The sequence below is a fragment of the Dipteris shenzhenensis genome, chromosome 5 (assembly GCF_047967505.1).
Source record: "Dipteris shenzhenensis isolate YYH24624 ecotype China chromosome 5, Dip_SZ_1.0, whole genome shotgun sequence".
NCBI lineage: Eukaryota > Viridiplantae > Streptophyta > Polypodiopsida > Gleicheniales > Dipteridaceae > Dipteris > Dipteris shenzhenensis.
In genome coordinates this window covers 46,598,832-46,624,097 of record NC_141600.1, presented here as the reverse complement: position 1 = coordinate 46,624,097, position 25,266 = coordinate 46,598,832, and the positions used below count along the sequence as shown (strand labels likewise).

Sequence of the window (25,266 nt, the reverse complement as noted above, 5' to 3'; positions counted from 1 at the left end):
GTCATTGTGGATGGTGGCTTAGAGTAGGAAAGGACAAAGGGAAGAAGACCTCCTCAAATGTTGCACAACAATGCCACTAGGCAAAAAAGGACCATGTCTGAGCTTGAGATTAAGCCACGACGACTGAAAGCAACAAGGGTAACTGAAGCGTGTCCTAGGAGGAAGGGGGCGGAGATTACATGTGGGGTGTTTCTATAAGTTGTGTATTGCCCAATCATAGAAAGAAAGAAAGAAAGAAATTTTATTAGTGTCTTCGGAAGACCGATGGATCTATGAGACTGAAAGAAAACCTGATACAAATCACAGTAAAAGTGGAGCTACTAAAACGAGCATCATCACCCGTACTGAATCCCAAGTCTGATCATACATAATCATATACATCTCGCTGTAACAATGAAAAGAAAAAAGACTGGAGCGGAGCGGAATCCTCCGTATGTCATGTCGCTCTGGCTGGTGCGTAGCCGGTGATGGGACGCTGGAGTCTGTCAAGGGATGCTGTGCGTCTCGATCTCCTAGACAAGACTCAACAAGAGCAAAGCCACCGTGACTCCCGTGGGACATATCTCGGGTCTCTAAACATTGACGGGAGATCCCCTAGAGTGATTTGTGTGTCCCCTAGATGTCTCGTGTGTTGTGCTACGATCGTCGTGTCGAGGTCTGTCACGTCTGCGGCTAGAGACTGGACGATCAATGTCACTTGATGGGAAGAACTCTCTGATCCTGTTCTAAGAGGTGTCTAATGATGTGGCCAATCCCATGGCCTGAGTAAGTACTCTCTGTGTCGGACATCCTCGTGAATGAAGGCCGTGAGGCATCTTTGATCTGGGTAGGCGAGGAATCTGGAAAGGAGCCCGGAGCAATCTCTGAAGAGACAGTGATAGCGACATCGGATCTCGTAGTACACTGGGCACCTGAAAATAAAATGCTCCTCTGACTCAACCTCCTGACAATCGCCAAATGCGATGCTCCCTAAGGATCCCCTCTGCTCTGCCCCGCTCTATGCGGAGGCGGTGTGATGATATCCAAAACTGTCCGATGGAGATCAGTAGTGAGTGGGGCATATGAAGCTTAGTGTACCCTGATGGTGTGATGAATCCCTCCTCTATATTTTCCGTAGTGAGTGGGGTATATGAAGCTCAGTGTACCCCGGTGGTGTGATGAATCCCTTCTCCGAAATACGAAGATAGTAATCTCTGTAGAAACTCAGCTTCACTAGAAGCTCCCTCGGCTCCAACCAGGTCCTAAAGGTGTGTAGCTGCAGGAGGGATTTACAGCACACTTTGGGCATGCAGTTTTCTAGAAGCCGTTGATCATTCTTAATCTAAACTGTGAACAATGAGAGCACAACACTTGCAAAAAGCAATTCGGTCCTCAAATCTACCCCTTAACCTCTACATTAGCACATACACAATACTATGACATTCCACCCCACAACACCTATTCTACATAGGAATGCTCCCCACTTGAATATATTAGTTTGTTGCTGCTTATTGAATGTTCCACAAACTAGCTAACTGTGACAACACTCAAGGGTAGATTAGAAAAGGGTGTGGTTTGCTTCAAGGAGAAAATTCTCTTCCATCACAAGCTTTTTCACATTTGGAGCAGAAAGACAATCTGAAACCAGCCCTCCATTGAGAGAAACATCAGAAGTACTCAACCGGCAAAGTGATTCAACCACATAAGTAGCACAGTATCAACCATAGCATGTCGATATTAGTTGATCCAGCATATCACTCCCAACATTTTCATGGCCAGAATTTACATGTAAGATTCCATCACAAGCACTGTTTTCTGAAACCAGGCCTCCATTATAAAAAAAGCAGTCAAGGAGCAAAGCTTTTGAGTGAAATCAGCCCCATTCATTTTATATTGTTTCATTAGTAAACAATAGTAACAAAAAAAGAAACCAAGTGTAGCCCAGGGTCATTGATAAATACTCGATTCAGCATATCACATAAAATTTAAATGTAACATTCAATCATATCATTGGAAGCCTGAAAGATTACTGCTTGTGGAATCATTAATGTAAAAAATAAAGACAACAGACTGTAACCCAGGGTCATTTATAAATACTCGATTCAGCATATCACATAAGAATTTACATGTAACATTCAATCATATCATTGGAAGCCTGAAAGATTACTGCTTGTGGAATCATTAATGTAAAAATTAAAGATAACAGACTGTACAATTAAAAAGAATCTCCAATCTAGTTATAAACCATGCAACAGCATGATTTTGTGTTTTCTTTATGATCAATTTCTTCCGATATTTGTAGACTTAACCTGTAACCACCTTATTGTTCTCCTGTTGACTACTGGAAGTGAATCTCCCCAAAGTGAATTATTTCCTACCTCCCTCCTAGTGGGTCATGTTAGAATAAAAAGAATGGCAATTTCTAGCATATCAGAGGTTTCTTTGAGCTTCTTCGCATTTTCCTAGACTTTACGCTTCTGCTTTGCTCATTGCTTTTCTTAATTCTGCACCATCAGATAAGTGCCTCAAAACAGTAAACATTTACATATAAGAAAACAAATGTAATCCAGGGTCAGGATCGAGTGATTGGAGACTACTTGCAGACTGATCGTTTCAATATTCAAGGTGAAGGACACATCACTTACATGAGGAAAAATTTTATACAAAAGATATGACAGATTTTGTCTCTCCTGACTTTTGAATACTCCTATGACCCCTAACCAGCTTATTATTCCCTCATTCTTCCATCACAGCTGCAGCATGTTACTTCCATCGCTTCAATCACAGCTTCACCATCCAACTACTGATAGGAAAGCTCCCCAGAGAACTTTTCTTGTCAAATGGAGTTGCTCCAATCTTCCATCCTCATAGGTACACATTATTAATATTTCACCCTCTGTTGGACAAATGGACGAAAGCCCTGCATGGAAAGAATAGCAATCTCTAGTCCTTTTGAACCAGAGTCAGGTTCAGACATTAATGAGACTGTGATAGCTTCTGCCTTCCCCGTTGCTTTGGTCACTGCCTCACAATCAGACTAGTGACTCAATGAGGAAAGGTCCTTTCGATAACCTCAAACCACTGCAAAATTCAATCACATGGTCACCATGTGCTCGTTGAAGACAACATCACAGGCTTAAATTCTTACATACATAAATTGAAAGCGCACTATATATTTTCCTGCTAAGGACCACCTGCTTGTTCAACCCATCATCAGTCTTAGAATGCTTAGCCAAACGTTTTGAAATCCCTAGTCAATCTCATCAGTTGTACCTATTGAAGCTACCAAGTGCAATTTTCTGTTGCTACTGATTTCAAATTAGCTAAACCACAAGTTCAGTAGTAGGCAAAAGACCCAGCCCATGTTCAGCCCAAATGGAAAAATCACTTTCACGTAATCCGCGCCCATACATGCATCAACATATTAACCACCACTCTTATTTTCAGACTACAATGTAGATACTTTATAATACCTCGGAGTCACTTTATGCACTCCTTGGAAGCTTTCTTGCGCCTTCCTGCAGATGTATTAACTGGTCTTTTGCTGTCCCATAGACCCATCAATCTATCAGAGGATGGAGCCATTATCAGGCCGCAAAAGCTAGATGGTCTCACATGCATTGAGGATTGCCATTGGGCAGATGCGTCCCATCAGCAAAGGATTGACGCAGGGAGAGCCACAAGCACACCTAGAGAGCAGTGATATGCAGGCTATGCACGCTGGAGGAGGTGGAGAAAGAGGAGATTTCCTATGTAGTTGCCTACTCTATTATGAGATTTGTGGACGATACCGTTGCCTTTTTCACGCTAAGGTGATAGAAAAATCTACCTTTGTAAGGATAGAATATATCCAATCGTACAAATTTAGTTTTTTGTTGTTCTAAGTCTCAAAATATTAAATTCTCAATTTTTTAAGCTGTTGGGGCTTCTGCACCCACGTAAGATAGTTCGATAAATACTAAGTTGCAGTGTACATCAATCTTTGAGGCCTATTTTACATATCAGTGGTACCTTCATTTGTTTCTAGCAGTTACCTGTCATGATTTGTTTCTGTAATCAACCAGCATATTGAATGCATGCTGTTTAGGTACAGAATCTTACATCATGCTTTTGTATTCTTTAATTCCTGCCAAATCCATTTCATATCTCTCTTTTACTAAGGGTGGGAAGAAAAGAGCTTGACAACATTCTTTGGAGGGTCCTACCAGAAGAAGCCATCATAATGCCCCAGTCTGGTGCTACCTTTCTAAATACCTCAAATGATAAATTGTGCTAATGGCAAAAGCATAGAAGAACTCATCCTGGGATTTAGAAATTCCACCTGTCGCAGTAAATCAACAAGAGTTCGTGGAAGAGCCTCAATATCTTTAAGAAGGATGTAATATGGAAATGGAAATGTATCAATGTACTTCGAAAACGTCGGTGCTCCACCAACAAAAGATACTGACTGCAAACAAATATAAAATTTAACTTGTTTAGCTCAGACAATGCGTTTAAAAAGTTTGAGGCACAATTCAGCTGTAAAAGCGGATCGCTAATGCACCTGGACATCCATGATCGACTCCTGCAAATTATCAAGTAGGATGAAGGCTAACATTTGTCCTCTACTCAGAGATTCCCGAATACACCGCCGTAAGGTTTCCTGAATATCATAGCGAAACATAAGCAATCCACACAGAGGTTCAGCCGACCCTAGCATATGCACCCATAGAGTGACTAGTCAACAAATTCCACACCGATGTGTATTTCTGATGCAACCAAACCATCAGGAGAGTGCAAATTAAAACACATGATATAATCGTGCAGCTTTAAACCTCCTCATCCTAATGCTCACCCTCAGTACTCACAAACCATTAGTTCCTTCAAGCATAGTAGGGATTGGTTATGTCATTCCCTTCATGATTTAAAAATGTGCATATAGATCATTGTATGAATATCTGATCTTGAAATGCTCATATGCTCTTCTATGGGATCTCCCACAGGGCCTCTGTTAATGCTCATACCACAATGCATTTACCCTAGCAAGGTAATTTACAATGCAGCATAGCTTGAATGTCATATTTTAAAGGCTGCTCCAATTGACAAAGGAACAAATTTGCAGACTGAAAAGTTTGAATTTCATTATATCAGGTTGAAGATATGGGAAACATATACAGGAAGATAAATATGTTTTGGCATTCAAATGGTGATAAAAAATACCACAAGTTGAGGCACAAATTGTAATGTAGAGACAGGGATTTAAGTTGAAGTTTTATTGAAACCTTTTCATGAAACCGTCCATCAGCAATAATCAAGATAAGTTGTTGAAGATTATTCCGCGTAGAAGATATCGATGCATTCTTGGCGACAACGTCCAGCATCCATGTCAGATAATGCAGGAGATCCACCATGGGCTCATCAGCTATTGTATTATCTTGCTTAAAAGAAAATTGTGAAATCATCTGCATATTACAAATGTGGCTTTAGAGATCCAGAAGCACATAGAGATCCCCCAACAAAAAACATTACGAAGGGACCTCACAATTAAAACACAGAATTCTTACTTCCTCTTGTACAAATACTCGTAGTACCAAAAATAGACACACATCTAACTATAATACGTGTAATGCATAACAATGCTAATATGCTCATGCTACACACATGAATGCCAGCCTCTGTAGAAAACGGGCGGTCAAAATCATGTAGGAGCTTCACATTCCCTCTCTTCCCAAAGCTAGCAACAGCCATTTGTCCAACTTCCAATGTAGACATGGCCCTGCAAATTGTGATCAAAGCTTCGAGAGCCATATGCCCACAATGGCTCTCAGACATGCTTCTTGAGTCATCGATTGCAAGAACAACTTGGTATTGTCGTTTAGTTGGTTTTGTCCTTCTCAGCCAAATCTTGTCTTTCCGGAAATGGCTTGCAATGTAGGGGATGACCTGCTTCCCCCCCCCCCCCAAAACAAAAAATAGAGTGTTTGAAGGTCTAATGAAGTCCTCATAATAGATATATTACTTAACGAAAATTTTTGTATACACATTCATTCAGGTTCTTATGGTGCTAGTGCCATCAATAACTAACCTTTTTCATGTTTATACGCTTTCCAGTCCTATAGTCACCTTGAAGCCTTGTTGCTAAAGTTGGTTCCATGATAAGTCTGAGCTGTTCGGTAAGTTCTTGTGAGAGCCGTGACGTGAGTTGTTCATACTTACTCCACATAAATCTTGCCTTCTCAAGGCTCTGGTTTTCTTCGTTTAAATTTGCTTCCAATTCCCTTCTGATTCTCTGCACCTCTTCCTCATTGTTTGACTGCCCACTAAGGTTCAATTTAAGGGAAGAAATTGGGTATTTGCTTTGATCCAATTTTGTTGAAACATAGCTTTCCAAATTCTGTGTATCTTGATCCTCAGGGACTCTGTCAATCATCTCAACATCAGCACTGAAAGGTTCCTGAACATGACCATCAGGCACTTCTGCATTCTCTATTGACTTGTTCTTCATTGTTTTCTGAAGCGGTTTTTGCTCAGATGTTTTGTGACTTTGGGTCTCTTCCTCCTCTGTTTCAGGAAGGCTCATTATGGGGTCCTCTTCACAGGTCACATAATCTCTTTTGTCAAGAATATTATCTTTTGATCTGTTGTGCTCAACCTGGTCAGCAGTTGCTGCACCAAGGGCTTGTGCATCACTATCTTCATTCTCTGTTACATATTGGTATTCATGGCCTTCCTTGGGTGCGTCCTCAATAAGGCTCTCAGTTTCCTTCATTCCCGATATTGGTTCATCTTTCACACGGACTCTTTCTTTCCACTCCTTCAAAGCATCCCCAACGCTTCTATAGGGATTAGCATCAAGTTTTTCCAATGTCTGAAAATCTTGATTATTGTCTTTCAATTCCGATCCCAAGCTCTGTGCTTGCTGATAATTCATTTGAGATAATCCCTGTTCAAGATTATTTCTCATCAACTGTGATGTGTGGGACTGCTGGCCTGCTGCTTCTTCAGAAAAAGACATAGAAGCTGTGCTTGGTAAAACACTGGCAGATTTATTGACATGTACATTTGAATCAAAGATTTGATCGCCAATCTCTTCCACATTCATGTCTTGCAGCTCACTCACCTGTTGCTCTTCCTTTGGATGATGTACATTTTGAGGTGTTTCAATGCCATGACTATCATAAGGATTATCAAGTTGTTTTTCAGAACTATCATTTTCATATGGTTGTTCAACCCTTCCCTTATCTATTTCACCTGTGAGTAGATTGTCTTCGTTGGTATCCATTAGATCATCTTCTTCGTTATCAACTCTAGGGCTTGGCGACCCATCATCTTCACCGGCCTTGGTCTCTGTAGATTCTTTGGACTCATCATGAGGACTCTCCTGGTTGTCCTCACCATCTAGATTAGTTGGTTCATGTACATCAACATCTTCTTTAGACGGCTCAATTCCACTAGGAGCTTCATATGCATCATTTTGATCCAGGGACATACCTTCCCCATCCTCTTCAACCTCTTCATCCCCAGACATCAATGCTTCTGAATCTACCGACTGCTGACCTTGCAGATCCAGCTCTTCAGAATCTCTGTCAGGTCTAGTATCCGTGGCATCTTCTTTAGCCCTTAACTCCAGGTCCGCACCTGCATCTTGAATAGCTGCGCCAGTTTCATACTTTTCTTTTTTACCCTGTCCCATATTATCATCCTCCTCTTTGTTCCACAGTTTCTCATCAACAATATCTTCATTCTCTCCACTTTCTCCCATTTTTGATTCCAGCTCCTGATCTTGACCATTTTCCTCAGCTGTTTCATCTGATTCACTCTGACTTATGTCCAGCATCTCACCTTCAAAATCCTGCTCCATGTCGATGCCTCTTTCAGTGCTTTGCTCATTTTCTTGAGAGACATGATCTTCCTTCCTCTCCTGTAAAACAGACAGCAGACCTCACGATGTTAATAAATGAGCACCTGACTACCAATAGCTCCCCGTAAATTGACTTTGAAAGAAATACCCTTTGAGAATTGCCAAGAAGCTGATCTTCATCTTCAATTTCATGACTAACATCTGTCTTCCCTTCTCCTTCACCCATCCCAGTTCCAAAGGCATCTTTAACATTAGAATCATGACTGTCCTCGGCTTCCTCTTCTTTTGTACAAAAGCCCTCACGAAATAGAGAACTGAAAATATTGGAAAGGATGTACCCCAATTTCCCAATCTGGACAGCAAAAGCCAACAATTTTGATAAAACTCTCTCTCTCTCTCTCTCTCTCTCTCTCTCTCTCTATGTGGTTCCCATATGTGGGAAAAAGAAATGGAATACAGGTCAGCTTGCCCCGAAAGGGCAAGTAGAAGCTGAAAAATATAGCAGGATAAAACAAGCTGTCCAGCTTGAACGAACACATGATCCAACCAGAACAGAGTGCATCCTGCGCTAATATGGAGCAAAAATAGGCATGCCTCCCATCACAGTTCCCTTGGCACTTTCTGTTACAATGAAAGAAGTGCAAACAGCCAAACCAGAATAGAAAGAAAGCAAAAAGAGCAAAAAACACTCTCATACATGGAACACAGGACAGAAAAAAAAAGTCCCCTACATGGAACACAGGAGAAAGACAAGCAAGTTGGCACCATTTGGTCCAAGAATTCATTTAGACAAGAATTCTAGGATTGGAGTGGCCATATATGCTGCACGGAAATTTGGAGCAATACCTTGCACCATGCTAGATGACCCAAAACACGATAATTCTGATCTCTAGTCGAGGTTTAACTTCGAGCCATGTCACTATCTTGGGTATCGGTTTCAGCCAATTGAGTTTTTGTAGGAAGGTAAGCAAGCAAAAGAGCTGCTGCTCCTCCCTGCTTCCTTGCTGCCCCCTCTCCTTCAGCCCCTCCCTCAGCCCCCTCCCTCTGCCTCAGGTGCTCCCCCTCCCCCGCCCTCAGCCTCTCCCCTCCTCCTCCTTCTCTCCCTCTCTGCCCACCCCCTCACCTCTCAGTCTGCTGCTCCCTCCCCTCCTCTCCCTCTCAGCCCGCCCCCTCCCCTCTCAGCCCGCTCCTCCCTGCCCTGCTCCCTCTACCCCTCTACCCCGCTCCCTCTACCCCTCTCAGCCCGCTCCTCCTCTACCCTGCTCCCCCGCTCCCTCTTCCCTTCTCCCCCGCTCCCTCTACCCTGCTCCCCTCACCCCCGCCTCTACCCTTGACCCCGCCTCTACCTGTCCTCCGCTCCCTCTACCCCGCTCCCCTCTACCCCGCTCCCCTCTCCCCCGCCTCTACCCTTCCCTCCGCCTCCTCCCTCCCACTACCCTTCTTCCGCCTCTACCCCTTCCCCCCGCCTCTACCCCTTCCGCCCGCCTCTACCTCTCCCTCGCCTCTACCCTTCCCCCCACCTCTACACCCCTCCCCTCTACCCGCTCCCTACCCTCGCCTCTACCCCCCCCGTCTCTACTTCCCTCTCCTCTACCTCCTTCTGTCATCTCCCGCTCAGCTTCCCCCTCCCCTCTCACTCTACCTTGCTCCCTCCCCCCGCTTCTGCCTCAGCCCTCCTTCTACCCCGCTCCCTCTACCCTGCTCCCTACCCCCGCCTTTTTTTTTCCTTCTTCCTGTCTCCCCCCTCTTCCTTCTCCCGCAGCGTTTTTTGGAGCGGAAGGAGCCCCAAAAATGTCAAAGTTGGCCTCCTCACCTCGATTGGTGATGGATATTTCGTCAGCCAATCCTACTCCACCTCCACCGGCTGCGAGAGCTATTACTTTTTCTAAAGACGAGTTGCCACAGCTCAAGAAGGACGTAGAGATTGAATGCTCTACCACGTTGCTAGCACGCATCTTCGGGTCTCACCCTTCCAGATCCCAAGCCAGAGAATGGATGCTTGCGGCTCTCCCCCTAGACCTCACTCCACGATTATTAGATGTTCGTCTTCTGGGACGAGGTTTTTTCCAAGTAGTTTTTGACACTCCAAAGGCTGCGAGCATTGTGCTCAAAGCTGAGTTTTTACACCTGGGACACAGGAAGATCTTCTTTGACGCCTTTGATATTGGTTTTGACCCAGTGGAGGCAGATAAGAAAATCTTTTCGTTCTTCATCAGATTTCCCGAGCTTCCCCACGTTTACCATCGACTTCTTTCTGTTATTGGGGAGCATTTTGGCACAGTTGTTGAGATCCCACCCCTCGGGTTGCCATTGACTGCAACAGAGGCAACCAAGGCTGATGGGGTACCTAGAGTTAGGGTCCTCTCTAAGGATCCTAACCTCACGATGGACCATGTTATGATCCAACGCCCGGATGGTTCCTTTTTTCGGCAAAGAGTAATGCAAGATATGCAGGACCATTGGACACTTTGCCAAGGATTGCCCCAGGAAGAAGAAAAGGCCCAAGAAGCCCTCTAGTACAACTACCGCCCCACGGCCTCGACAGGGGGGGTGGTACAGGTCCAGCACCTACTCCTCAGCCTCGACAGGGGGGTGGTACAGGTCCAGTACCTGCTCCTCGACTTCCGCATGGTGGTCCTCCTCAAGATGGTGGTGGTACAAGTCCACCATCTACTCCTCGACCTCGACAGGGGGGTGGTACAAGTCCAGCACCTACTCCTCGACCTCCACATGGCAATCCTCCTCAAGATGGTGGTTTAGCTCCTACTCGCCGTGTACTCCTCCACTAAGCGCTCCTTTAATACCGCCACCTTCTACCTCAGTTGCCTCACGACCTTCTACCGACGCATTCCGGTGGGTTCCGGTTCGTGTGCATATCCCTCCTTCAGTTCACGAGGGTACACTAGTGAACTCTGCTTCACCTCGGGCTGTCCCTTCAGTATCACCTCGCACAGTCCGAGACGCTGAAACTTCGACCTTCTCCCCGGTTGCAGCTTCTCCCCTAGAACCAATGGTGCCAGACAAGTTCATGTATGCCTCCAACATTAGATAGGAACATGCAGCCAAGTTCATAGTGTTCACTTGCATCTCTAATATCCCACTCTAAGTGTAGCCAAACCGTTCAAACGTCATGATCCCCTGAGAATCACTTTCAATGGACACATCATGAATTTCAACCTCCGCGAGCAATAGGAATAGAGTAAGGCAAAGCTAGACATGTAGTGGTCCAGGTGGGAGAGGAAACCTGCATCATCCTTGGGGTCTTGGAGAGCTTTCCGCAGGCTTCCAGAGGAGACCAAATCTCAGTTGACAGGACATCTCAGAGGGAGTGCAGGGAGGATCTTACAGATTGAGGCAGCCCTTCCAGAGGATTGGGTAGACACAGATGATATGCCACTCACTTGCTCCACTTCGGCAAGTACTTTTACGAGAGGCGGTGTTCCGCCGCTTCAGGTTTTGACCTTTCGAGATGCACAGGAGAATGCTTTAGTTTTTAGTATGCAGGATGGTGGCAGATTGCTCAGGTCCATAGAGGACATCTTGCTTGAGTCTCCTCTTCAGATCAGGGTTATAGGTCTTTTGGTGCAGGGATCAGATTCAGAGTGGTTCCTCGACCAAGACCCCCGGCTACTCTCCATCGGGTTTTGGCGACTTTGGCTTTACGGGGGAGTTTCCATTAGGTATTTGCAGTGGGACTCTAGAGAGTGGGAGTGGATTGACGCAGGGCATCGAGAGAAGAGCATCCCCTTCTTTTGTTACACGGTCACTAATGCAAGGAGATTTCAGCTCAGTAGTAGAGGTTGGAGACCTTCCAGAGTTCCTCATTGGGAGACTCTGAAAATCCCACAGGAATAGAACGATCACTCATTCTTTTGGCTCTCTATTCATGGTGCAGTGAACCTTTGGAGATCTAAGTTCGGAGCCGACCCTACTTGCCCTCGTTGCCTCTCTGCTTCAGAGACTATTGAGCATTGCTTATGGGATTGCAGATAGGCGAGGATGATTTGGATGGGGTTAGCCACGATTTTCAGTCACTTTGCCCACTCCCCATTCTTTATGACATGGGGCTCAGTGGCTTGGCTTTCTCTTACAGCGCCTCAGGTATTCCATGAGAGACTTGACTCCTCTTGGGCCATTTCGGTTCGACGTCATTAGATTGAGTCCTGTTCGTTGGATGTGGTACCACACCTTCCTTTTACAGCTATGCATGCCTCTGTGGATACCTCTTGGGAGATTCTAGCGAGCATAGCATCCTGGCATATCTGGAGAGCCAGATGCACAGTGGCTTTGGAGGGTACTCAAGTTCATCCCTCGCACACATTGGCTAGTATCTGGACAGACAATCTGGACAGACACTGTACATACTTTGATGGCCGTATGGACGAGTATGCAAGGAGACTCCCGTGCAGCCTCAGCTAGGAGGGCTTCTTTCTTCAGGGAATGGAAGGATGCACCTTTCTTCTATGAGACTCCTACAAGGTTGAGGTGGCACTTTCAGCCTCAACCTTGGTTGTTTTCCACCTCATTTTGAGGGGGTTTTATTTATCCTCATGATGTCATGATGTATTCCGCTTTGAGCTTGCTCTCGCGGGTTATTTCTCTTACTTAATAGAAGTCTCTTTCTTGGAAAAAAAAGGAAGTATAACATCTGTAGTGCTCAGGATTGACGATACTATGCCTCTCAGAAAAACACGTCTCATTCTAAAGGAAAGCATCCAAGTTTATTTCGAGATTTACCAAAAAAATTCAAGACTATGCATATGAGTTAGCATTATAAAGGATCTTCTCAGATGCTGTGTACAGATTGCAAATCCTTCCACTTAGGCATGCTTGGTGCAAGGGACACCTCAGTCCCTGAAGGAGCTTAAATAGCTTCAAGCTTTTGTACATAAATACTTTTGCAAGCTCAAAAGTTATAATCATGGCTCCCATTTGGATAAATCGGGCCAAACTGGTTAGTATGCCCGTAACTACCCAAAAAGCATCAAGTCCAAGGTTATTCCGTACTAAATCCATGTACTTTTCCACATTCCAATGGAAATCTCAAGAAAAAGTGACTTGCCTATGGCTTTTATACAATAAGCCTCTTGAATCCATAGTTTGATTAATCCAATGTGCATGCCTAGGTGTCCTGCACTTGAAAGATCATGACATTCATAAAATATATGTGCCAACTACCATTAAATTTTAGACAGTTAGGAGATGACGATAGTCTCATTGGAAATGAAGTCCTAGTTGAAATAATTCGGAACCCACTACTTTACCACATGAACCAGAAAGAATTTTAGATAGACAAGAAAAAAGAACGCAACATACAATATGGCAAGAATGTCTGGTTCAAGTGGAAGGATAGACCTGAAGAAAGTTCAAATTGGGAAAGGGTAAGCAATCTCTAGAGGAGGTTTCCCAATTTTGTTTTGGAGGACATAAACCATTATTAAGGGGAAGGGAATGTTACGACATCCATAATCACAAAAGCGTATGCTTGATTATGATGAGGCACGAAACCATAGGGCTCGACAGTACTTGCAATATTAGCAAGATTAAACTACCATACTTAAGCTTCATTTTTTGCATTCTGCATTGGTGTGGATGCTCATTAAGTAGCTGCATCCTCACAGCTCGTTTTTACCAAGATTTTCACAGTCTCATAGAACCATCACTCTTCCGAAGCCTTTAATAAACTTTCTTTCTTTCTTTCTTTCTCCCATTTGCCAAAACGAGCAGTTAATAAACACTCTGTTTAGTAACAACTCTAGGGACTTCTGGCGAAAGTCCCTTAAGCGGCAACCCCCGTCCCCTCTCACAGACACCAAGATATACTTACCATGTCCTACGTTTGGTACTCCTTTCATAGCCATGGTGTCAAACACACAGCCTTGAAACTTCATAGTGATTGAGCGAAGCATCTTGAGGGATGACGCATTGAATTTAATGCATATGGAATAGATACTACGGCCTTGATCTTAGCAAAGCTCTTTAATGAAGCCATTTACTTAGGCTTTGCTAACACATGGACCCTTAACACCATAACTCCCATTCACAAGCCAAAGGGCCCCATGAGCCTAGAAATCTATAGGACCATTATGATTGGGCATGTCATGTCCAAGCTTTACGGACCAATACTCAACACAAAGGTCAGCCGGTTTACAAAGATGTAGGAACTCAGCGCTGAGGGGCAGGCTGGATTTCTACGTGATCACGAAACCATCACATACTCATAATCAGGGGTGCCTTAAGGAGGACACAAAAAAGACAAAGGGTCTATTACGGCTTTGTGGACTTCTGCAAAGCCTTTGATATATTGCTGAGAGATCATGTTATCAAACGCTTGCAAGATTTGAGTTATGATGAGGAGATCATCTGGGCCATTATGGCACTCTGCAAGAGGGTTTCAGCCAAGGGCCGAATTGGCAAAAGGTGGACAGAGGAGATAATGTGCACTATTGGAGTCAAACAAGGTTGTCAAATGGCATCTACCTTATTCGGCACTACAAAGATGGGCTTGAGGCTTTCCTGGGACACTAGGGGGTGCCGACTGCTCTCTTGTTAGCTCCTTGATTCAGATCCTCCTAAATGCAGATGACATAGTTGTCCTCTCATCCTCAGCGGAGGGCCTCCAAAGACATTTCGATGCGTTGCACAATTTCTGTGAGTCACACGACTTGAAGGTCAACCTTAGTAAGATCAAGGTTATGATCTTCAAGACATCCGGAGCAGCCGTGCACAAAGAGTAGTTCACTCAGTTACTAGTGCAAGTGGTCTTATCATACACGTACTTAGGTGTTCTTTTCTCTGGCCCGATTTTCAGGATGCGTCCAACGATGCAGGCCTGAGGATTGAGTAGATCGACTAGAGCAACGATGCTTCCACTTCCACTTCCACTTCCAAGATCCCGATTCCTTGGTCCACCCAACGGGCATGTACGAAAGCCCTTGTTGGGGGCTTGATCTATTAGAGGCAGATTGGACTCAACTAGAGCGACTTCAGGTTCTCTTGCTATCATGGATGATCTGCAGTAAGCCATCGGTCCCACATTAGATTATCCTGAGAGAGTTCGGTGCATCTCCATTACAACTTGATGTAGCATTGCATGTCATCACATACCTTTACAAGTCAAGGAGTGTGGCTCTTGTACCTCAAGACGGTGTAAACTATAGTGGCTGCCCCTATCTTCCTCCATGACCTTAGCAACTAAGGGCGATCTCGGAGATGTTAGTATGCACATACATGCAGATGGTTTGCAAGTTTGGGGCTCCACATATTTACACTTCAGCACTTATTTACAGCTCACAAAGCAACCTTTAATCACTTCAGCACTTATTTACAGCTCACAAAGCATATATCACAACCATTAACCATTGCATGATCACCATTTGGCATTTACCCATTTGTTCACAAACAAAACCACTGAAAAAGGGATGGAGGCTAGAATGCCCCTGCTCAACAAACATAGACAAGTGCACCCGATTGGCCCCAAACACAGTGACGCCCCTTTCGGTATTTCTTTATATTTCACAGTGAAATGATTACAAGTTGCATCTGGGAGACCTTCCCTGCAACTGAGCACACAGCCCCAATTCACTGAGCCTTCACAAGGCTTTCAAGCATAGAACACCATCACATAAGTGCACTTAACCCATAGGCTCAACCCAAAGGCATTCTCTTTTCCGAGTGCAATTCCATTGGCTGTCCAGATGCAATCACACTGCATCCTAGCTGCACTCTCTTTGAGTGGTTTCTAGATGGCATTCACAAAGCTTTTCAAAGCCCCAAAATAAAATCAGCAAAGTACCCAACCAAAGAATGACTCATGTAGCACTGCCTGGGCACCTGTGAACCAAGAAAGAGGCGACACACGAGGCCAACCAATAGCTTATGGCAAAAAGAAATTGCAGCAGTAAAATCACAACTCACCAAGCCCTGAAAACTTGAATTAAGTCCTCAATCGCCAAGAGGACATAGTAGCCAATGCCCAATTGCATTCTCAGCCAAAGAGGAGTGCAAAGGCATGAACAAAGAGCCTTTACAAGAGCCGACCAACAAGAATTCCACTGAAAAATGTGAAAAGAAGCACTTCTGTCGCGAAGAAGTGGGAGTTCTTGGGCTCAAAAGAAGCGTGCTTCAGAGAGGAATGCATTGAGAAGGTTTTGGAGAAGTTTCATTGCCGAAAAGTCCTCCAAAACTGAGAAAAACTAGTCAACCAGCGCGTGGGACCACTCGAAATTCAACACAAAGATGTAGCTTTGCAAGAGGAGAGGCCCAAGAGGCTGTAGAAGCAAAAAGGTCCAGAAAAAGCCACTTTTGCAAATTCGACCAGAAAAAGAAGTGCTCAGCTCTGCCCATTCTACCAAACGCACGGAGGGAAAAGCATATCACTACGAAGGGGAGGCAGAGGGGAAGCCATTGGGCCAAACGGAAGTCGAGGAATCCAAACGGGTGAGGAGTTATGAAGAAAAACGGAATTCAGCTGAAGGAGGCTGGAAAACCAGTCCAAAGTCTCAACAAAGGGAGAAGATGAGAGAGAAAACCACACCTGTGAAGTTTAGAAGGCCCAGGAAGGTCCAGGAATGGCAAAGGAGCATGTAGAAGGCACTAGAGCCACCTGGAACTCTAGGGGGGCCACTGAAGGTACATGGCCCTCTAAGGGGGCCCATTAAAAATGCCACGTCATCATTTCCCAACAACCACTCTTAATTCCTTGGAACGCCTTTGGGCCTAGGGATTAATTACACTTATGTGCTAGGCACCATGCCGCATTTAATTACACATTATTAAGCCCACGCTTGGACTTTTAAAACCAAAGTTGTCATGGTCTTGTAGTACATTAAAGTACTTAGAATTTCACGCCCCCGTGACAGTTTCTTTGATCCGCTAGGGTATATACGGATCCAGATCCCACATTGGTTGAGGATATCGATCGGGCAGTTTTGTGTCTCATCACACCAGCTCCGTATTGAGTGTCGACACATCTGCACCCTATGTAATCGACAGGAGATCAAGTCAAAGAAGCGCTTTCTCGTGCCATATATACTATGAGATTCAAGGTCACTATCACTATCTCTTCAAAGATGGTATATCATGTCTATCTCCAACTTCCACTCTTACCTAGATTAGAGATGCCTAGGTGCCTTCATCCATGAGGCCATCGGGCACAGAGCACTCTTTCTTAGGATACATCGGCTGGATTAGGGCACATCCAAATTCTACTTGGAGCATGATCCCTGAGTTTTTCCAACCTGATCATTCAGATCAGCAGATCACGGGTAATCGGTGAGGCTAAGATCCAGAGCCAAGGACACAACAAACACGGCAGCATTTTAATGCACAACCCATGCTTGGAGATCTCCCCTCCGTGTTCACTAGATTAGGGACACGCCGAAGTGGGTTACACTAGCCCTTGCCAGATGTAGAGCCACCACTAGGAGACCACAACAAGTCACACACGGGCTGTCATCTTGCACCTCATTCACCGTCGGACACCCCTTGAGCTTCCACCCTCGCAACCGCAGGCCTAGATTTCTCTATGTACTAGATTTGATATGATATGATATGATTATATTGTATTCATCATGGGTGATGTGTCCAACTAGAGGCTCCACCCTTCGAGCTCATGTATTGAGCTTTTTCAGTTTTATAGAGCCTTTGGTCTTTCAAAGACTTTTAATAAACTTTCTTTCTTTCCTTGTGTGTGTGTGTGTGTGTGGGTGAGGGTGAGTGGGGGGGGTTGGGGGGGGGAGGGCTTGACTACTCCTTCTGGGCAGTAGTGTCCCACTCCATGGGATTTCATTCTGGGCTATATTGATGGCGCAGTTAAAGGCTGTCCTTTTGTTTCTAAAATGTTTTTGGCCTCGAAGGAGATTCTTTCTCATCTCAAATAGCATGGTTGTGACTTTCTGTATGGGAATTACTTGCGCGCCGAGAACCTGCACTAGTCAAAGGCGTTTTATCGACCCCTTGCTTTGCAGGAACCCACCACTCGTATTTTATTTCATCAAAAGGAATTATTCTTGTTGGTGATGTACTTCGTGATGGTGATACTTTATTGGCTTTTCCTTTTGCGGCGAGACGGTATGGATTGGGGATGCATTATCGACCCCTTTGGCACTAGCTTTCTCAGATGCTTCATTCCTTTTTACCGGTACCTAGGTTGGAGCTTATGTATCGCCTTACTGATTGGTCCTTGCATTGCTAAGATTCTTCTACGCGCCCCTTAAACCTGCCCGTTATCTCCACACCTGGTTTATACAAAGTTTTGATGCCTCCTCCTTGGATAACGCATCATGCGAATTGGCTTTGGTCTTTGAATCGTAATGCCAAATGGTGGTGTAAATCTTGGCATCATCTCTGGTCTTGCAAACTTCCACTTCATCAACAAGTATTTCTATGGCGAGTGATGTTTGCTGTTGTTCCTTTTAGCCAACTCTCGGCACGTAGACATATTGCTCCTACTCCATGCCACACAGGTTTGGATCCCAGAGAATCATTGGTCCCAGCATTTTTGGAATTGCCCTATCACCCGCGACTTCCTACTTTCTTCAGCAGCACCTTCAGGCTTGCTTTCCAACTGCGAGCTTTTTTGGATCTTTGGGATTGACCCACAACTAGCATTTTTCATGGTGGGCACTCTGAAATTTGTGGAAAGACAGAAACCACCGCATCTTCCGAGAGCCTACTTCTTCCATGTTCTACTATTTCCGGATGTCACTCAGGCAATCCTTTTATGATTGCATGTCTGTTCGTCACATAGATTACACTATCTACTTGTCTTACAATGAAATTTTCTGATCTTGTATTTGCTGATCTTCTTTGGGGACAACCTCTTGTAATATAACAATACATGGATTTCACCAAAAAAAAAAGTGTGTATGTGAGAGGGTGAGCGTAGAGGGGCATGAGTTTTGAGATACGAAGAGCTAGATGAAATGAGCTCCCTGAGACCATGGTATTTGTCAGAAGCGCATCATCAAAGGCATAGAAAAAGAAAAAGAAATGTTTTTTGCAGTCACAAAAATAAGAGTATTGGAGGAAACAAGTCTTCACAACCTCTTTAGCCAAGCCAACCAAATAGTACATCAAGGGAGTTCTTAACTGCAAAGAAACGATCTAAAAAATAGGAGTCTAACTATTTGTAACTAGAGTTCAATTGTTCCCAAATGTTTGAGAAATAGACTTTTGCTAGAACTACTTGCTGTCATTCCTGTTAGAATTATTGATATACTCTAGGCAGTGGCCAATGTAATGTAATAAGTAGGTTAGAGATACTCTTCCCTCTTTGAGGTTTTTTCCCCTGACCACAATTAGATCCCTAACTACGGTTAGTGGATGGATAAGGTTTTGTCACTTAGACAAAACCTCTCAGTCTCTTGTACTTTCATACTCTTCTATTCACATGTTTTGCTCACTCTTGCTCTCACTGTTGCATTCTGCTCCCTCACCTCTCACGTTTGGTATCAGAGCAAGTTCTTCCTGCCCGTGCTTCAGCTGCTCCCGCCCTGTACAGCTTTCGTTGGAGCTCAGCTTCCATACATCCTCTCCATACCAGCTTCGATACAGCCTCCATACAGTTCCGTACCGTCTTCCATCGCCAACCCATCCATACAAGATGACCGTACAGCTCACCGTACATCTGCTGCAAGTGTGCCGTGCCGTACTGTTGCAAGTCGTTCCGTACAGCAGGCACCATCCGTATCAGCTCGCCATACATCTGCAGTTGACAATTCCGTACTACTATACCAGCTCTGCTAGTCGTCCATACCTTGTACGGATCTCGTGGACCCGTACACAAACTACGCTTCAGATCAGTACATCTGCACTGTATATTTCCATATGGGTGTACCGATTCCGTCCGTACAGGCCGTACAACTGTACATTGCCGTACTGTCAGTTCCGTACAGTTTGAAGGCGTCCGTACTTCGAGCAGCTTTTCTTTGCAGGTGATCTTTGGAAGGCGCATTCTTGCAGACAACCATTGTTTGGCTTTGGGGCATCTTGTTTGTTGCAGGCATTGTAGTTAGATTGCAGAACCTCCTCCAAAATTTGGGTTTTTTGTTTCTGCTTGCAGTATTGCATACAAAATTTGGGGCGTTTGGAGATAATTGCAAAATTTGGGGCTTTTGGTTGATTTGCCCCCTTTAAGGTGCAATTTCTTGTAGGAATTAGGAGCTTTTGCATTTTGGATGCAATTTGGCAATTGAAAGATCATTTGGGAGCTTTGCAAGCAGTTTTGGACTCAATTTGAGTCACATTGCAGACATATGTCACTTTTTGCTGATATAATTTGCAGATTTTTGGGCATTTGCAAAGCATTTTGGTGCATTTCAAACCTTTGATAGGCTGTGACAGCAATTCTCATTGTACACAGAATTTTTGGAAGACTTTGGTTGTGCATTTTACATCCCAAGAAGGGATTTTACTTGTCTAGTTTGCTGCATTTTTTATGTTTTCTGGCACAAATGGCTCAGAACAACCCCAATGAGGTGTTTGGAGTCCTCACACAAGAGGATAAGTTGGATGGCACCAACTACTACTTGTGGAGTTTTATGGTTCGCAACATCTTGGTTGGCAGACATCTATGGGATTATGTCAATGGAGATGAGACAAGGCCAGAAACTATGGCTACACTTGTCACTCCTACAACTGGAGGCAGGGGTAGAGTTCAAAATGCAGGACAAGTGATTGGAGCAGCAGCTGCTACTGCAGTGGCTCCCATGGCCCAACAGAAAAGATGGGATTCTAGGGATGCACAAGCTCTTTCAGTTATTTCTCTTTTTGTCAAGAGGCTTATTATTCCTCAGATTCGGTCATGCAAGACCTCGAAGGCAGCTTGGGAGATTTTAGAGAGCATGTTTGCAGCAAGAAATGATGCCAGAGTTTCCTTTCTGAAGAGAGAGCTATCTCATACACATATCGATGAGGGAGATTTTATGAATGCTCACCTCACAAAACTTTAGAATTTGAAGGAACGATTGCTGAATATAGATGAGGTTATTCCGGATTCAGAGATGATTACCACCACTCTGAATTCTCTTCCTGAGTCTTATCTCGGTTTCCACATAAGTTTGATCTTTTTTTTTGCCGAAAAAACAGTGCTGATTATATTACTTCGAAAACAAGATACAAGAGGTCAGCTTTGCAACTGACGGGGCTGCGTTCACAAATCGGACGCAGCCCAAAAAGGAAACAAAAAAGTAAAGCTCTCTCTCACGGAGGGATCAGGCGAGTGTGAATGAACAGCCAGAGAGGTGGTGAGTAGCGCCACTGAAGGCCCTGCGAAGTATGCTCGAAGAAGAGGCCCTGTGTGTCCCAATCACGGAGGAAACGTCTCCGCTTCTCCCGGCCAGCCCGGGAGTCTCCCTGTATCTGGTCCCACTGGCCTTTGAGGGTGTGTATATTCTCACTCCAGATGTCAGTCATGACCTGGGCAATCAAAAGGGAGATGCCACCGAGGGTCTGCGCGCAGCGCGAGATCCAAATGTGCCATCCTGCGATGCTGCTAATAATCTCCCAGACTCGCTACCTCTCCTGAGATCCTGTGCCAGCCTCTGCCAGGTGCGGCGGAATGCTCTCGAGCGGCCCCCACGTCCCCTGTGTGATAAGGAACGTGGGGTTCTGCGGACATGCCTCGAACAAGTGATGAAAACCAGGTGCGGTGCTGCACCAACAGAACGCGCCCCAAGTGATCAAACCTAACTCCGGTGCTGCGCGAGTAAGGATCCCGAAGGTCCACCTCCACACTTCCTGGGCGCGAGTGCAGCTCCACAGGCAGTGTTTTGGTGACTCCTCGTCCTCGTGACAGATCTGACAACGTCCATCCTGACCAACCTGCCGCAACCAGCTCCCCACTGGAAGACCTTTGTGGGCGAGAAGCCCAAGGAAATAGGAGTAGGAGATCTTCCGCGGCCGCCAGCTCTCCCACAAGGCCTTCCAGAAGGCCTGCAAAAATAGCCTGGAGATACCCTGAGCATACCAACTGGGCCGCTGGGTGGGAGGGCGGCTCTGCATCCTCCCGAGAACTCTCCTGCCCAATGTCGTGCTGTAGGCGAAGAAAGAGGTCGGCCCCTGACCTGTCACAATCTCTGTCCATCTCCACTCTCCTGGGTCCCAATCAAGCTCTAACAAGGCCCGCCCCTCCCAGAGTTTGAGTCGCCATAACTGCAGCTGATCCTGCTCTATACTGGGATCGGTCCGCCAAACCTTCCCCACGAGGCCTACGACCCGAACCCTCTGCCATGGGAGTAGGGGGTCGATGAGCACATCCTCTCTCCTGAGTCGGCCGTCCCCCATAATCGCGAAAAAGGAAACAGAGGTGTCGTCCATCCAACCTGCAACCACCCGTGGGATGCCACGGGGGGTGAACTGTCCCAGCCAACGGTCATCACCAGGCATGAGGATCTGAGTCTCGGGTGGAGCCAACCAATCAGCTGGAATCGCTCCGTCTATCTCCGTGCGTCTCGCCTGAGCTCCACGGGCACCTCCAGCTGCGACTGCTAGAGCAGCGGTCTCCAAGTGTCTGTACGTGTCCCTCCAAACTCGAAGGGACCGGGTTGGCCCCCGCATCCAGCCGTCCCACCTGATGTGTGATCTCTCCCCCAGATGAAGGCCCTCGACATCTCTGACCTGACCATTCCAGATGAGCGGCTGGCGATCGATCTCCTCCTGACAGCTAGGAGGGGATTGTATGAGACTGAGGCGGAGCCGCCTCCAAACCATGAGAAGGCTACGAACGAGTGGGGAGCGGGGCTGAGTGAGCGGGGCAGAAGTGAAGATCCACCTGAGGGACGGTAGCCACTCTCCACCTCGGCGCGGGACACAAGAATCGACCCCTGCTGAACTAACATCTTCCATGTTTACCCCCCCCGGGGTCAAACCTCGGATAACTAACTTGCCCAGTAGGGCCTGACTCTGAAGCTCTGGATCGATGACCCCCAAGGCCTGCGGAAGAATGACTGTCTGCCAGGCAACCCTGGCTCTGGTATCTCTGCGACTGTCCCCCCTAGACCACAGGAAATTCCGGACCAACCTCCTAAGCTGTGCCACGATGGATCTCGAGAAACACCAACAAGAAGCCACATACCATGCCGTGGCTAGGAGAACCTGGTTGACTACAAGAGCACGACCTGCAAGAGAGAGCTTAGCAGTGCTCCAGAAAGCCAGCTTCCGTCGAATGGAATCTAGCACCGGGAGAAACTGCTGAGTTGGCGTGATATCCAGGCCGACCTAAAAGCTGAGATATCTAGATGTCTGTCCCCGCGGGATCCACCTGAAACCCAAAAACCTCCCCCACTGTGAGCACGCCCCGGGGTTTGTGAGAAAACCAACTAATTTGTTCCAGTTGATTTTCGCACCGGCTGCCGAACAGAAGACCTCTAGGGCCATCCTCACCCTCTCCAGCATCATCTCATCATCCTGGACATACAGTGCTGTGTCATCTGCATACTCCGAATCCAGGAGCTCCGTGTCCTCCCTAATGGGAAGGCGAACACCCCGGATCCCGGTCGACCTCGCCCGAAGGTAGTATGTCATAGCCTCGGCGAAGAAGAGAAACAGGTAAGGAGCAAGGGGGCAACCCTGACGCACTGATCTCTCCAAACGAAATCGCTCTCCCATCCTGCCGCCGATGATGACCCTGCTAGAAGCTGTCCTGTATAACGCTGAAATGCCCTGAATCCATCTTGTTGGGAAACCTAGTCGCTCCAGAGTACCCTCCAGGAAGGACCAGCCCACTCGATCGTAGGCCTTCTCAAAGTCGAGAAGTAGGATGGCTAAATGTGACCCACTGTGCTGAGCCCACTCCGCCACCTCTAAGAAGGTGAAGACATTATCCAGGATACTGCGATCCTGGACAAAGCCTATCTGAGTGTCATGAATGAGGTCAGGAAGTAGAGGCCGAACTCTGGCGTTGATCATCTTGGAAAGGATTTTGTAGGCAGTGGTGAGGAGAGTGATCGGGCACCACTGACGGATCTCCTGTCAATCTCCTCCCTTCGGGATGAGCCAAATCAGTCCCGAGGAGAGGCTCTCTGGCATATATCCGCTGCTGAAAATCCTCTGGAGGGCTGCTAGGAGGGGTTGATGGATCTGATCCCAGAAGGAGGTGAAGAAAGCGCGAGATAGCCCATCCTCGCCAGGGCATTTCTGCCCATCGATGGCCATCAAGGCCTCCAACATCTCGTCAGTAGTGAACGGTGCCAACAACGTCGCCTGCATGCTGGGCTGAACCAGCGCTGGAATATGCCTCCACACCTCCTCGCGGGAGCGTCGAGTGCGAGGGGCAAGCTGCTCCTACTGGAAAAGAGTCCTGTAGAAGTCGGTGGCCAACCCCAAGACCTCACTCGGATCAGTAACGATGTGCCCCTCCGCTGTCCTAAGACTCCGTAGCTGATCACCTGCTGCTCTCTGGCCATGCGTCCTAAAGAACTCCCTGCACATCCGGTCGCCCTTCCGAGCCCAGAATGAGAGGGGGGCGTGATAGGAAAACTCTGAATGGCGCTGGAGAGTCTCCTCAAGAAGGGCTCTGGCTCGAAGGGCCTGGATCCGAAGCTCCTCCGAGCCCGAGGCTGCCTGCTGGAGTCGCTGAATGGAAGCGAGGTCCCTACGAAGAGCTCTCTCTCTGCCCCACCACTCCTGTCGAACTTGAAGGGCTGCGAGCTGGCAAATCTGGCTGGACTCCTGCAAAGCCTGCGCCACCGAATCAACCAGATCCACGCACTCGCCCCAATCTCTGTCCCAAAGGCTACCGATACTACTGCGCACGTCCTCCCTCAAGAAGATGGAGTCGGGAATCCGGCACGAACGGGGAGGAAGGGACTTAGCTGCCGAGTCTAATGATAAGAGCACAGGCGCGTGGTCGGAAAGTGTCGTCCCTTGCACTATACCCGCCTGACCGCCTCTGCTGATGGCCCAATCACTGACATAAAATCTATCAAGTCTCTCCAGGAGTCTGCCTCCTTCCTTGCGGAAGCCCCACGAGAAGTCCAAGCTCCCGTGCCAATGGCGGAAGGACGGGTTTCTCGAGCTGTCCCTACCTCCTGTCGCGAAGATAAAGGAGTCCCAAGCGGACTGCTCTGCCTGAGCCATACCTGTAAACTCTGGTCCTCTGCCCTGCTGGTCCTCCAAGGTCTCCAGATTGTTGAAGTCACCTCCAACAATCCAAGAATCCATGTCTGGGAGAATCCCTGTGAGTGTCCTACAGAAGGTGGCTCTGCATCGGAGGTCTGTGGGAGCATAGATGTTGAGGATTCCTATTTTGGAACCCTCCAACTCTAGGCCTACCCAAAGGGCACGGCCTGGGATCAACGTACCATGACCAAAAACTCCCTGGGCTAACTGCTTGCACATGGAAGTACAGACACCGCCACTCCTCCCCTGTGCGTCGATCGAGGGCTCCCAATAAGTGTGAGTGCGTCCAGGGAGAATCTTCCCGCAGCTACGGGAATGAGCCACAG

At 46.6% G+C, this 25,266-nt stretch overlaps 1 protein-coding gene across 1 annotated transcript in view; it reads right to left on the bottom strand.

The window, feature by feature from the left end:
* Positions 1-2,211: 2,211 nt before the first annotated feature.
* The window catches only part of LOC147902094 (midasin-like protein), a 193,926-nt gene continuing 170,871 nt past the window's right edge, over positions 2,212-25,266 (bottom strand). The window contains exons 72-78 of the mRNA XM_087374676.1: positions 7,968-8,171; positions 6,044-7,879; positions 5,620-5,901; positions 5,241-5,420; positions 4,523-4,621; positions 4,301-4,426; positions 2,212-3,060 (exon numbers count right to left, since the gene is read on the bottom strand). Coding sequence (XP_087230802.1) covers positions 3,025-3,060; positions 4,301-4,426; positions 4,523-4,621; positions 5,241-5,420; positions 5,620-5,901; positions 6,044-7,879; positions 7,968-8,171 — 2,763 coding nt within the window. The 3' untranslated portion in view covers positions 2,212-3,024. The remainder of the gene's footprint in view (positions 3,061-4,300; positions 4,427-4,522; positions 4,622-5,240; positions 5,421-5,619; positions 5,902-6,043; positions 7,880-7,967; positions 8,172-25,266) is intronic.